The 15,697-nt window shown below is 41.9% G+C and overlaps 1 protein-coding gene across 1 annotated transcript in view; it reads right to left on the reverse strand.

The window, feature by feature from the left end:
* Positions 1–955: 955 nt before the first annotated feature.
* The window catches only part of poc1b (POC1 centriolar protein B), a 69,215-nt gene continuing 54,473 nt past the window's right edge, over positions 956–15,697 (reverse strand). Inside the window, exons 11-12 of the mRNA XM_052030919.1 lie at positions 12,790–12,999; positions 956–1,596 (exon numbers count right to left, since the gene is read on the reverse strand). Coding sequence (XP_051886879.1) covers positions 1,498–1,596; positions 12,790–12,999 — 309 coding nt within the window. The 3' untranslated portion in view covers positions 956–1,497. The remainder of the gene's footprint in view (positions 1,597–12,789; positions 13,000–15,697) is intronic.

A 15,697-nucleotide genomic window follows, 5' to 3' on the forward strand; every position in this document is an offset into this window, starting at 1 on the left:
CCAAGCTCCACCCCCAGACACCCAAATCCTATCACTCCCTTCCCTTCAAAACTCAACCACACAGCTGCCTACTGGACAGCACCTTTTCAACTAAGAAAGGCATGTTCATTTATCCTGGGTACAGTTTAAGTTCACAGCACCCTGTTGCAACCCCATCCTTATGTTAATTCTGACCTTGGGCTTGCATTACAATAGTAGTGTTTCCTTATGAGAGTAGCAGAGATGAATGTAATCTACGTTGATGGCACTAGGGCAGTGGCTGTGTTTATGAAGAACGTGATTACAATTTCACTATGTGACTGAGGAAAGTTAAACATTTTTCAGGGTCAAGTCATTTATGTCACTAAACATTAATTAGAATGGACTACTGTACTGCAGGATACGATGGGAAGCTACTGAAAACTGGCAATGAAGGAGACTTTGAGAGTTTTGGACTTTAAAGAATTTGCACTTGCATCTCATCAGCATGCCCAATGTACTTTAAAACCAATGAAATACTCTTACAGTACGATTATTGGTTTAATGTAGAAACCAGTTAGTTCTGTCTGTCACCATTGCTCTGCAATGAAATAAATAATAGATAACCTCTTGTTTTTGCTGTGGGATAACTGTTGCCAACAACACTGGTGATCAGACTTACCCTGCTCTTCTAACGGTGCCATGAGATCCCTTCTATCAGCCTGAGACAGCAGATGGATCTCCAGTTTAATGTCTCATCCGAAGGATATCTTCTGGTGCTGCAATGGAATGTCGGCCTGGACTTTTGTGCTCTGATGCTTGGAACGTGACAGGAATGCACAACCTTTAGCCTCGAGGATACAAAATGATACAGGCAATGCGGCCGATTAGCCTATGCAATTAACATCAATTGAAATACTGGTGAAAATTTCCTTTAAAAACTTTGCTTCCATGTTAATTTATTTCACAATAACAAATTTTTATTATAAAAGTTGTTTTAAAAGAAGTGTTTTATAGAAACACCACTAGCTTATGACACATAATACAAAATCTTTCATTAATTTCAATCTTACAAATCTATACAAAACTTTAAAGTGAGTTTTTCAAGTAGTTGTGTAGAAACACGTGGAAAATTAGTCACATTCAGACGCACTTTCTCCTTGATTACATGAGTCTGAATATATATTCTTGTATGCGCCATATGATGCAATGTATAGCCTTGTACTCTCCATATGAAAGAGTTGATCTGCATTGGAAAGGAAATCCCATGATTGAGAAGCACTCAGGTGTTCAATTCACTCCACATATTCTGTGGAAATCAAATGTTAGGAAGCATTATGCACACGAGGATAATCAAATAGGATAAAGACTTGGTAGAAGCTGTTTCAAGGTTCAGTGCCAGGACCCAGTCATATCCAAGTGGAACCCGTATTCCATAAGTACAGAAAAGGTCGATGTTGGAGCCTTATTTTCAATAGGAAGCCACATTTAAATATAGGAGACTCAAAGTCCAGATCTCTTGAAGCTTTTCATGTTTAACTAGGGTGGCCTTTCTTGCAGTGTAGTCCTTTGGTTATCTAGACACTCCTGGAGCTTGTCTTCGGTCAATGTTAAACGCTGTTCTAAGATCGACACAGTCTGGAACAAAGTGTAATAATTAATTACATGCACAGTTCAGTGTAGAAGACGTATAGGGTGGTGCCTACTTAGAATCATAGAACATACAGGCCCTTCAGCCCACAATGTTGCGCTGACCTTTAAACCTCGCCTAAGACTATCTAACCCCTTCCTCCCACATATCCCTCTATTTTAAATTCCTCCATATGCTTATCTAGTAATCTCTTGAATTTGACCAATGTACCTGCCTCCACCACCGTCCCAGGCAGCGCATTCCATGCCCCAACCACACTCTGGGTAAAAAACCTTCCTCTGATATCTCACTTGAACATGGCTTTAATTACTTTAAAGCTATGCCCTCTTGTATTGATCATTGGTGCCCTAGGAAAGAGGCACTGGCTGTTCACTATCTATTCCTCTTAATGTTTTGTACACCTCTATCATGTCTCCTCTCATCATCCTCCTCTCCAAAAAGCCCTAGCTCCCTTAGTCTCTCGTCATAATGCATGTTCTCCAAACCAGGCAGCATCCTGGTAAATCTCCTCTGCACCCTTATCAACACTTCCACATCCTTCCTATAATGAGGCGACCAGAACTGGACACAGTGAAGGGGAGGGGGTGTGGTGGTAATTTCTATCATCTAATCTTAGAAGGAATTTATTCAGAGATCCTTAAGTGTTTGCATAAAGAGGAATACAAAATCAGTGTACCAATGGAACTTTCCCAATTGGTTTTTCACCTTATTTTAGTCCTTTTATTGAAATAAGTCATCTTCAGGGACTAGGGAGTTTAAATTCAAACCAGATTAATCAAATGAAAGTTACTGCCTTTAAATATTTACTAGATTATAGAGACTACAAGATCCGAGAGGACAGAGGTATAAAATTTATATAATATAATGAATGCTTGAATAGCTTGTATGCATTGTAACTTCATGGACAGATCAGTGGTCACCTAGATTTGATGTCACCATGATCTTCACAACCATACTCTCAATCCATCAGAGTTTTTGGAAACTCAGCTGTTTGGAACTCAGCCAGCCAGATCCCACTCATTTATCATTCCTACTTCTATCGGGTTGTGTATCTCTCTATGTTATGTACTCATCTCCATACCCATATTCCATCCAACTGTACAGTGTCCTCCATCTTACAATGCTCTTGTAAACTCTTTGTCCCTGACTTCCTACTCTTCAACTGAGCACCAGTAGTGGGGGATTCAGTTGCCTTGGCCCTACTTTCTGGAAGCTTCTGTTTAAGCTTGTTACCTCATCTTCCACCGCTCCCCCCACCCCCCACCTTGTTTCTAGTAAGTGTCCTAACCACAGCATCCACCCCTCCAGCCTGCCCAAGAATACCAACCCATGACTCAGTACAAGTTTCCTTAACTTTACCCTGGTGAAAGGACCATGGAATATTCCCTGTATAAATGCATGTCATAGTCATTGGCAACAGACTTTGCCACAAAGGTATGTCAATCAAACCCAGGTGATCTAATGAGGCATTTAATGAAAGCCCAGGAATCTTGAGGTTGGAAGGTAAAATCCAAGAATTGTCCACAAACGACAGCTTGATTGGAGCAACATTTTAATTACCAGTGCTGAACAGTGTAGGAATCACCGGCCATACACGCTGTTTATCTCAACATTATTCCGTTGGTTTGCTTGAACTGAATAATGTGGAAAACATCAGACAGCTGCTTAAGGAACTCTAAAGGAAAACTTGGCAAGCCACAGTATTTTGCTCTGACGATGACTGCTTTCAGCCGCATCTGCGACCATCAGCGATGGAGAAATATACTCCGCAACATTATAGTTCTAAAGTCTTTGACAGATGTAGAAGACAAGATAGTCCAAATACAGTCACCTGCTTTGTCTCTACAGCAGATATAAATTCCAATGAGTCAGTGACAAAGGATATTTCATTGAATCTTAAACTACCACACCCACGTGTCCTGGCTCTTTGAAGTTAATTATTCCCACTCCTCTCTTCTTTCTCATCAGCCCCATAAATAAATATTTGAAGGGAGAAAATGTAATTCTCTTATGCAAGTTATTATTGAAACTGCTTTCATCACCTTTCAGGCAGTGTATTCATCTTGTTGTGTAAAAGTAAATGTTTCCTTACGTTGGCTCTGGCTCTTTTATGAATTATCTGGTTTATCCTATCTGATGACTGAGCTTCCTGTCACTTGGAACAGCTTCTTTTTACTTCATCAAAACCATTCATGATTTTTAAACCCTTCCATCAAATCTAGTCTTAACTTGCTCTGGTTCAAGGAGAACCACTCAGGTTTCTCCGAATAACTTAACTCATTCAACCCTGGCCCATTTTAGAAGATCAATTCTGCAAACTCGTAACAAAATAAGTTTTTTTTTGCATCCTTCCCAAACTGAAATGCTGAAAGCTAAACTTAAAAATCCACAGTGCTCTATGGGCTCTGCCTACACTTCTCGCTGCCTTGGTAAAGCAGCCAACATAATCAAAGACCCCCACCCACCCCAGATATTCTCTCTTCTCCCCTCTCCCATTGGGCAGAAGATACAAAAGCCTGAAAGCATGTACCATCCAGCTCAAGGACAGCTTCTATCCTGTTGTTATAAGGCTATTGAATGGTCCCCTAGTACGATAAGGTGGACTTTTGACCTCACAATCTACCCCATTATGGCCTTGCACCTTATTGTCTGCCTGCACTGCACTTTCTCTGTAACTGTAACACTTTATTCTGCATTCTGTTATTGTTTTCCCTTGTACTACCTCAATGCACTGGTGTAATGGATTGATCTGTATGCAATACAAGATTTCCACTGTACTTCGGTACATGTGACAATAACAAACTAATTTAATTTACCAATTTGCCTTGTATTGTATTGCTATTTCATTCTGTTTTACTTTATTAGTACCCTGTTGCCTGCTGCTGTTTCTCTGAGACCATTTAGATCTTTTAAGTTCCTCTGAGTTCTATGTTAAAGAACAAAAAACTGAATGCTGGAAAAACTCAGTGGGCCAGTCAGCATCTGTGGAGGCAAAAGGTGCAAGTCAACGTTTCAGGCCAAGACCCTGCATCAGGACTTAGAGGAAAGATTGCAATTTTGTAGCAGTATACAGCAGATTGGGATAGAGGCTGGTAGGTGGGACCAGATGGGGAGCGGAGGATGGGCAGTTGGGACCAGGCGGGGGGAGGGAATGGGAAAGGTGAATGAAGGGAGAAGAAAATGAGGTGGACAGGTGTGTGTGGGAGGAGAGAACCAGGGGTGTGGGTTACTTGAAATTGGAAAATTCATTCGGATAGTGAGCTACCAAAGCAGAATATGAGATGTTGTTCTTCCAATTTGTGATTGGTCACTCCGAAGCAATGGGGAAGGCTGTGGACAGACAGGTCAGTGTAGGAGTGGGAAGGAGAGTTGAAATGACATACAACCAGAAGCTTGAGATGGCCATCACTGACGGAGTGCAGGTGAAACTAAGTGCAGACTAGGCGACCAGTTTTCTAGAGCTTAAATGAGTAAGAAAAATAATTCCTTCTCATACTCCCCTTACATCTTTTGCCCAACATTTACAATGTGTTCAAGAATCATTTGCTAATGAGAACATTTATACTCTATTTATCAGATCAACATAAATCATGATCTTGTACACTTCCATCATAATGGACACAATACTCCAGTTGTGGCCAAACAGGTTCAACATAATTTCTCTGGATTTGCACTCTGTGTCCCTAATTATGAGTCCCAGGATTCCATATGCTTTACTAACCACATCTCTGGTGGAGGAAAAAATACATCAATATTGTGCAATGGTATAACAGAAGCAGGAAACCACACACTGGAAATTTCACAATGACATTTTCAGATGTGTGCAAGATTAGCATGCGGTTAGTTATACTCATCTTCAACCCTGAGGGACTGCCCAAGAAGTTTGGAGATGCAGAATAGAATCTCTCTTTTCCTGCTGCAATTCTTAGTGAACGTTTGACCCAGCGCCAATTTTCCACTGATCTGGAAACCAACTAGCCACTTATCCAGATTTTCATAAGGGGTTTGTTATGCACATTGAAAAGATCACATGAAAACTTAATGGTGGGCCAAGTCATCGTTTGATCTATGCCTACTTTGTTAAACTGTGGTGATTTTAACAAAAGTCACACTGTTGTAACAAATGCTTGAAAAATAGTTCTATTAGATGCAGTCAACAATCTGTTTTAGCCCTGGAATTACTCCTTTCAGTAAATGACTATAAATGCTGCCCTAGTTAGAAAGATGGGAGCAGGGGGGTGGGAGTAGAGAGTGGGGGGGGGGAGGGGGGGGAGAGAGAGAGCAGAGGGATGAGAGGAAGAGAAAATGGGGGGGAGAGGTGAGCAGGGCAGAGAGCGAGAGAGAGCACTGAGACAGTTAACCAATTTTTACACTAATCCTACCCTAACCCACTTCATTCTCATATTCCCATAATTTTACAATAGCAATAGCCCCAGGGCTCATTTGCCCCAATCTGAAGAGCTACAATTAAAACCCTTTCTTGCCTTTTACCTAAGCAACTTTCAACTTTTCCTTTTAAAATTAAAAGATTTTGAAATCCACTTTCTCTGCAATTTCTGAGAGAGAATTCATTCTCCTAAGATTCTTTTGAGAGAATATTCCCCATACCAGGTCTCCAACCCGACATGTCGACTGTTTCTCTTCCCACAGATGTGGCCTGACCTGCTGAGTATTTCCAGCATTTACCATTTTCGTTCCCCTTACCTTTCCCCATTTCTTTGGGTGATACAGTCTTTATGTACAGATTAACCATGCATTGTAAGTAGTCTCATTAAAGCAGTTTATAATTTTATATAGCGTTAAATTTCTGTGGATTAGATATTGGCTGGTAGATTGGGACATCTCCTGTGCTTTACTTAAATAGTAGATACATCAAGGAGTAAATGAGCAATTATATCTCATATGGTCTTCTTTTGATCAATAAAAACACTGGCAGTTGATAAGTATATTGTTACACATTCTTTGTATTTATCCTTAATTTACTGTCCTGAAGTAAATTTAATTAGCAATGGTAACGTGCTAGACATCATTTTGGTTTACAGATCTGCAGCTACCACTGAAGTAACAGCCTTGCCAATTATCGGCTTTTTAGATGCAGTAAGAAATTCCCAAAGGAAACTTCCCACCAATTATCAACTCTTTAAGCACGAAAAAAAATCACCCAGTTCATTCCCCAGCCAGCCGCTGTGGATCCCTTCCACTTTATCTGACTGTCATCAGTGCTAGGTTCATTCATCAACCCTCCATTCTCTTTTGCAAAGTTACAAAAGAACATCTTGTGCAAATATTTGGAGTAAAAAAAAACTGCTGTTGCTGGAAATCTGAAATAAAAACAGAAGAAAAACTGGAAGCTCTCGTCAAGCAGAATCCATGGGAAGAGGAACAGAGTCAATGTCAAGAAGTGAGAAGACAAATGTATCAGAGAGGGGGATGGGGTGGAGAGAACAGAGGAAATAGTAGATGGACCCTATTCTGCCTGGAGGTCGGTGACTAGTGATGTTCAGCAGGGATCTGTTTTGAGACCCCTACTCTTTCTGATTTTTATAAATGACTTGGACGAGGAAGTGGAGGGATGGGTTAGTAAATTTGCAGGTGACATGAAGGATGGAGGTGTTGTGGATAGGCAGAAGGTTGTCATAGGTTACAACAGGATATAGACAGGATGTAGAGCTGGGCGGAGAAATGGTAGATGGAGTTCAATCTGGATAAGTGTGAAGTGATACATTTTGGAAGATCGAACTTGAAGGCAGAATACAAGGTTAATGGCAGTATTCTTAGCAGAGGGATCTTGGGGTCCAAGTCCATAGATCCCTCAAAGTTGCTGTGCAAGTTGATAGGGTGGTTAAGAAGGTGTATGGTGTGCTGGCCTTCATTAGTTGGGGGAGTGAGTTCATGAGCTGCGAGGTAATCTTGCAGCTCTATAGAACTCTGGTTAGACCACACTTAGAGTATTGTGGTCAGTTCTGGTCACCTCATTATAAGAAGGATTGAAAGCTTTAGAGGGTGCAGAGGAGATTTACCAGGATGCTGCCTAGATTAGAGAGCATGTCTTCTGAGGAAAGGTTGAGCGAACTGGGGCTTTTCTCTGTGGAGCATAGGAGGATGAGAGGCGACTTGATAGAAGTGTATAAGATTATGAGAGGCATAGATAGAGTGGACAGCCAGCACCTTTTCCCAACATCTGTTGAAAGTTTAGGGGAGATGTCAGAGGAAAAATAGAGTGGTGGGTGCCTGGAATGTACTGCTGGGGGTGGAGGCTGTTACAACGGGGACATTTAAAAGACTCTTAGACAACATATGGATGTAAGAAAAATGGAGGATTATGGGCTGTGTAGGAGGGAAGGTTTGATTGTGGAGTAGGTTTATATAGGTTGGCTGTGGGCCGAAAGGTCCATACTGTGCTGTACTGTTCTATGTTCTATGAAACGTCTGAGACCAAAGTGTCATGGTCACAATTATTTTTTAAAAAATGGCACATAGTCAGAAGAGGAAAAATAGAACCAAACTGAAATAAAGTTGCAGCCTCATCTGTGGAGAGGGATTAAAAAAAGGATTACTTGAAATTGTTAAATTCAATACCAAATCCACAGGCCTGCAATGAGCTGCTGTTCCTTGAATCTAATTTGGAGCAATTTAGGAGGCCAAAGACACAGAGATTAGAGTGGGACGAGTACAGAGCATTGGCAGGTGGCTGGAAGCTTTGATCACCATTGCAGAGTGAATGGAGGTGCTCTGCAAAGCAGTCACCCAAACTGTGTTTGGTTTATCCAATGCAGAGGAGACCACATTGTGAGCACTGGATGCAGTACAGTAAATTGGAAGAAATGGAAGTGAATTGCTGCTTCATCTGGAACGACTGTCTGGGTCTCTCAATGGCAGGGAGGTGGTAAAAGGACAGATGCTACATCACCCAAGGGATAGCGGGAGAGCGCTGTGAGAAGAGGTGCACTTCATGGTCAGTGGTCATCAGTGCAGGATTCACAAGTACTCCTTTCTCTTTGGTGAAGTTGCAGACATATCAAAGCTAAAACAAAACTGATAGTGGTGGCTGGTTAGAAATGGCCCACCAGCTTCCACATTCAATGAATCATCCTCCATAATTTCCACCACCTTCCCCACCTCTCTTCTTTCAGAATGCCAAGAGGACTGTTTCTTCAGTGACTGCTTGGTTGGATCCTCGATTTCCAACAACCACCCCACTTCTCATACAACTGCAGGTGATGCAACCCTGCCCTTTTACCTCCTCCCTTCCCACCATCCAGAGACCCAAACAATCCGTACAGGTGAAGCAGCAACTCACTTGCACTTCTTCCACTCCAGTGTATTGCATTCAGTATTATGTGGTCTCCCCAACATTGGGCAAACCAAGCGCAGATAGGAAGGTTGTTCAGTGTGCAAGGATGACCCCGAGCTTCCAGTTGCCTGTCATTTTAACACTCTGTCCCACTCACACTCTGATTTCTCTGTCTTCTGCCTCCTACATTGCTTCAATAATGCACAACATAAATTGGAGGAACAGCACCCCATTTTTGTCTAATAATGCAGACCTCAGCATTGATATTGAGTTTAACAACCTCAAGTAAGCACCTGTTTTTTCCCCTCTTCACAGATGTGGTTGTATCTTTGTTTAAATGATTTTTTTTCCTACTGTCCCTAATTGCTGATTTTTAAAGTAATGGCTACGTTGACAACTTAGGCCTGCACTGACGTTCTGGAGCAACACACAAAGTGCTGGAGGAACTCAGTGGGTCAGGAAGCATCTATGGAGGAAAATGGACAGTTGCCGTTTTGGGTTGAGACCCTCATCTGGACTGAAAGGCAGAGGGGAGATAGTCAGTAGGAAGGGGTGGAGCAAGAGCTGGCAGGTGATAGGTGGATCCAGGTGAGGTTGGGGGGGGGTGGTGGTGGTGATAGGCAGATGGGGGAGGAGAGAGTGGGAATAGCGTCAGAAGCTGGGAGGTGATGTGGATGTGACAAAGGGCTGAGGATGATGGAATCTGATAGGAGAGGAAGATGGAGCATGGAATAAAGTGAGGGAGGGAGGGAGGTGGGGAGGGGAGAGGAGAACCAGTGGGGTGAGTGTGTGGGTGAAGGGCAGATAGAGAGGGTGAGGGAAGGGAAAGAGGCATAGTGATGGGGGCCAGGCGGATCCATTTTACTACTGCACTGGCATTCTCTCTGTTCTCTCCAGCTTCCCTACTTCTCCAACTTAAAACACATTTGTTTTCTCACATTTCCAGTTCAAATGAAGGATCCTTGACCTGAAAAGTTGACCGTTTCTCCCCCCACAGACATGGCTCGACCTGCTGAGTGCTTCCAGGATTTTCAGCTTTTGTTTCGTGTGCCTGCATGTGTCCTCCATTTGTTGCTGAAAATCCATCCCGTGGTACAAAGCTGCTTTTACCTATATCCCACCTTTACAAGTCAGTGCAGCCAGTGAGAAATTCAGTCTGTGAAGTTACTGGATTCCTACTTCCTTCTCTTGAAGGCTATGCAAAAGCATTGCTATATGTTAATTCTACTACAGCTCCATCATGTGCAACGTAAGATCAGCTAAAATGGGATAGATTTAGCATTTAGGGAATTTTCACATTCATTCATTGGTACAAAAGGGAAACAGTTGTCCTTTGTAAAAGTAGGTTTAATCAAGCAGACCCAAATTGCTGATGTTTTCATTCAACAATGTTCCTTGCTGACAGTGTAAATGCAAACATCCTGGAAATCATACTTCCCACATAACGACAAATCAAGAGGGGAACCTGGAGGTTATGATACTGGAACGCGAAGGTAGAGTTCAAATCCCACCATAGTAATTTGCAAAATGGGGAAATTGCTGAATTGTGGACTGGAACCAGAGAACATCCTTTTCATTAGTGCCCTTTGGGGAAATCCAAGGCCATATACACTCATGTTCTAATAACAGGGATGAGGACGGTGGCTTTTGAAGGGGAGGGAAACCACTGACAGTGGTGGGGAGGTCAGTGCGCTATTTTCTCTCATTCCCTCTGCTCCACTATTCCTTCAGCTGCTTGTCTACATTCTCTAAATTCTCTTCCTTTTGTCCTTCCTTCCAGATTAGCTTCACAATCCTGTTTAAGACCCCACTATTCATCTGTGTGTTTGCCTTCATTTCTCCTTTCACCTCCGATAACATTATATTCTGTGAAAAGTCCTTTGAGGGGATTCATTGTATACAGTAATTGCAACAGACAGTCTTTGTTGTCATGACATATGAGAGAGATGTTAAAGTATTATATAAGTGGAATTGCAAGTTTAATTTTATGTTAGCCACTTTATATTGCACAGGATGCCTGGTGCTGAAGGCTATGAGATTGGAATGGATTGAATATGATATCACATGACCTGTGTTGCAGAACTGCTTCAGGCATAAGTCTGGAACATTCCCAACACTTATAGCTATGTTGAAACCCACTGTTTACATTGGAAGCCAGATTCCAGAGCAATGGAAAGTGCCACAATTTTGCATTGCTAAACCTTTCTCAACAACCAATGAGCAAAATGTTGGGGATGACCACAGAAACCCACCATGACAGCTGGATTTCAGAGCATCAGAGATCCCCATTGGATTAAGAAATATAGAATAAAAACAGCTGAGATATAGATCATCCTCAATTGAACTGAATGACAGGATTGGCATGATGGCTGAATAACTTAGTTGCACTCCTGTAGGTTGTGAACCTTACTTGGGATCACCCTTTAGCGCAGTAGAGGGGTTGGGGTGGGGTGGGGGGATTAAATACAAAAGTGCCCACAGACCTATTCACAGAGGTGCAGCGGATTCTCCATGAGTCCTGGCTAAAGCTTCTCACTTAGTCAACACCAGCAAAGCAGGTTACTTACTCATTTATTTCACTGCTGTTTATGGGACTTTGCTGTGTACCGATCAGCTACCATTCTTATTTATGTAACAACAGTCACTGTACTTTTGGAGTGTAATTATTTTAGATTGTCCTGAACTTGCAAAATGCTGCAAAAATGTAAGATTTTTTATTTGACTGCCTCTGAAGTTAGAACTGGCTTCTTCAGAAGCTCAGTGAAGTATTTGATCCCATAATATGCAGGAGGTCAAAGTGAAACTTCACTAAGCTTTACCTTGACATTTTAAACTGCAGTTACTTATCTTTATCTGGAGACTGATTCAGTTTGTCAGCACAAGTCTGGAAGGTTATGGCTTGAACAGGAAAGAAACACTTCTTTCAGTTGCAAATTTTCTTTTGATTTCTCCTGTTTTGACTGTATGCAATTATAATGCAAGACTAGAATTTTCTGTGGAGGTGGACAGGTGCTGCGAGCAATGGTCTTATTTCATTGTCTACACAAAATTAGGTTCTATAGCCTTTCACGAATGTTAACAAAGAAATTCTGCTCTTTACTGACAAAATTTCTGATTATTCCTGTCTTGTTCACCTTTACTACTTCATTTCTCTTCACATCTTGATCTGGCATCTATCAAAAACTGCCTTTCACAGCCATCTCTCTTGCTCCAACTAATTGTACATATTCCAACTGAAATTTCACCCTTTGGTTTGATTCAGCCATGATTACAAATAATTCAAAGATCTTCTGCTTTTGCTGCACACTGCATTTCACTGTTTCGATGTACATGTGACTAATAAAGATTTCATCTCATCTCATCATCATCTTAAACTCAATGCCAGCTGCTGTATGCTCTCGAGACCTTTCTCCTGACTAGGTCTAACTCACTTAACGTCTTAGCTTCCTTGGTCGATTTCACCCTTTACCTTATCTTGTGCATTAACTAAACGTTTTTCCTTTCTTTCACGTGCACATGAATTGCACCTTTATCATCCTTTAGAAAGAAGTATGCCTCCAGATGTTGGTTCCCTTTCATGTTTCCTCAGACCCATCTCTCCTTCCCAACTCTATCATTGAGAGTGAAAACGTGACCTTTCTCTTCACCCATTTTCATCCCCAGCTCAATGACCTTCAGGCTCGGCTTGTCTTCAAGATTCCTCTATTGAACATTAAAATCCCCACCACTGAATAGCAAGTCATTGCTACTGACTATCCATTGTACATCCACTACAAAAGGACAATTTGAACAATTAAGCATATAAGGTCTGCCAAAAAAAAAAGGGTAAAAAGTAGAAATTTTTCAACATGTCTGAAGTTGAATTTCTCAACATACATTCACTCACCTGGGTTAAAACGTCCAGTTGCTCCACAATGCGCCCCAATGTTCTGGTAAGTTCCGATGGGATACTTGTGTGGTCTCTTTGGGAGTGGGTTGTGGATTCACTATTAGCTGGGTCCATTCTCTGGGAGCTGGCTGGCATCAAAGGAGGATCAATGGAATTGCTCACCTGGTCTGTTAAGAGTGAGCCCCAGTTTGTTTCCACTGGTCTTGACTGCAATTAGTTCACAGAAAAAAAAAACACAAGAAAAATGTCATTCCTGCATTGCAATATGATGCATACAAAGGCATCAGTTCCATTTGTTTTCTTGTACGATGTCCAACTTAAACCACATCAAAGAATTTTTGCAACTAAGTGAAATCTGGCAAAGGAAGAAACTAAGCAACAAAGCTTACAGTGTGCATAGAAAACTTAGCAGCTCCTGAAAAATTCTATTTACATTTGCAACACATCTGTGTCTCATCCAATGGATAGGTTTAAAAAGCGATCTGTTTATTACATAAAAACTATCTGGTGTACAAGGTTTCTTTGTGCTTATGGAAGGCAAGTTGCAGGGGCCAGTTTTGGGGATGAGGCAATCTGGGGAAAGAATCACTGAACCATCCATTTATGATCTGCCTAATATTTTTTATTATATTTGAGTGCTTAATAATGTGCCAAGAATAGAACTTATGCCATGCAGAAAGAAATTTAACAATGCCCACAGCCAACAAAATAAATCCTTCAACTTGTCAATCATTTGTAAACTATAAGAGGGATATTAATTTCTTTCACATAAAAAAATGAGTGCTTTGTTCAGTGCACAGATCTTCACAGCAAGTTGCTCACACTTACATGAAGAACGAACAGTTACATTTTCTGGCCTTATTCCCTCAAAACCTTTGTGCAATGTAAGATGGAGTAACGGATCAATCTATATTCCACACTTCCCTGATGCCACACACTGGAACATAACCAGGCCAGCCACCAGTCAGTGCCCATAATGGCCAAAAAGCTCAAGAATAAATTCTATACTGCAGAGATGGCAAACTGCATGCAGTTTACTCCATGTTAAAAAATTAGATTGATAATATTTCTGCTAATTTCAACTTGTATCAGATGTCAAAAATACAACATATGAATGAATTATTCGTAGATATTTCCTAGTAGAGATGTTCTTAAATAATTTGAAAGATTATTAAAACCTCATATGATGTACCATCCCTGTGATCAATAAATAAAGTGTAAATATCCCTTAATGCTAAGAAAATTAAGGCACATCAACTAAGTCAAGCAGAGTCATAGCTGGTAGACTTTGTGGGATTGCTTCTGAGTCAGAAAAAGAGAAAAACAAGACACAAAGCATGCTTGATGTATCAACACAGGAAGCTATTACCACAGTATTACCAGCCGGATGTCATGCAGGAAATTAAACTGGTAGCTTCTGTAAATATGATATCACAGTGATCTGTCAGTAATTGATTAATATTGTTTCCTGTCAGGCATAAGTGATGATTCTCACTGTGTGGTAGTGACACAGTAACTTGTGTTTCTGAAACAATAATTAAGCACCATCCATTCTTCACAGTTCAGCACCCAGGCAATGAACTCGCATAGCACAAAGGACATTTTATTCAGGAAAATGCTCTAGGTAGAGTAAACTTCACAACTTTATTATAAAACCACTTTTAGTTTTAACCGTGATGCCTGATACAGCCAATGTTGGGTACTTAAGTATTTTAAAATATGAAGAAAGTTTAAAAAAAAGCAGCAAAATAGGCATGCAGGAAACTAAGCACGAGAGAGAAAAACAACGGACCACAGATGCTGGAATCTAGATGAAGAAACAACATGATGCTGGAGGAGCTCAGCAGGTCAGGCAGTATCTGTGGAGAAAAGCAGGCGGTCAATGTTTCGGGTCAGACCCTTCTTCAGGACTGAAGATCAGAGAAGGGGAAGCCCAATATATGGGGGGAGGGGGTTAACAGAGCAGTGATAGGTGGACAAAAGAGGAGAGGCAAGCGGCATGGGGGTAGGAGAGGAAAAGGAGTGAGAAAAAAATTGGCAAGGAGTAAAGAGAGAGAGGATGGGAAGGGGAAAAGAAAAAGAGGCAAAGTGGGTGGGGGGGGGTGGGGTTTGGGTTACTCAAAGTGGGAGAATTTGATCTTCATCCCATTAGGCTGTAAGGTCCCAAGATGGAAAGTGAGGTGTTGCTCCTCCAGTTTGCGTTTGGATTTCTCCCAGCAGTGGAGGAGGCCGAGGACTAAAATATCAGTGATGGAGCAGGAGTTTTTGGGTCCCCGGATGGAGGTGGTGTAGGGGCAGGTGTTACACCTATGGCAGGGGTAGTGGAAAGTCCCCAGGGTGGGAGCGGGATGGGTGGGGAGGAAGGAATTTTTGGGTCCCTGGATGGTGTAGGGGCAGGTGTTACACCCATGTCAGACAGCATCTATGGAGGGAAATGGACAGTCGACATCTCGGGTCGAGACCCTTCACCTGGACTGAAAGATAGAGGGGAGATTTGATACTGGCTATGATACTGCAAGAGCTTACTACCCTGAGTGAAAACAAATCTTCTCAGTGCAGAATGGCTGACCACCAATTTTGAGACCGAGATACCTAGTTCAAGACGCTGGGGAGGCGGGCAGTGGGTGGGTCATGGGGATGAACAGTAAGCATCTTCAACAGGCAATGAAACACCACATTGTTGACAGAGGGTGCTTCATCATCAGGGGACCTTGCCAAAAGGAACTCACCAGAGAGTTGCACAAGCCTGGAACCATCTTTGAAGACTGAAGGCATTGACTCACTGCTAGATTCCCAACAACAGCTCAAACTGGGCTTCTGCTAGAGTGGGGCTTCACTCTCTGGGCTTGAGGCCATTCATGAAGCATGTACTTTTGCAAAAATATCCCATATCCACCGGCCTCCT

The sequence above is a fragment of the Pristis pectinata genome, chromosome 15 (assembly GCF_009764475.1).
Source record: "Pristis pectinata isolate sPriPec2 chromosome 15, sPriPec2.1.pri, whole genome shotgun sequence".
Lineage (NCBI taxonomy): Eukaryota > Metazoa > Chordata > Chondrichthyes > Rhinopristiformes > Pristidae > Pristis > Pristis pectinata.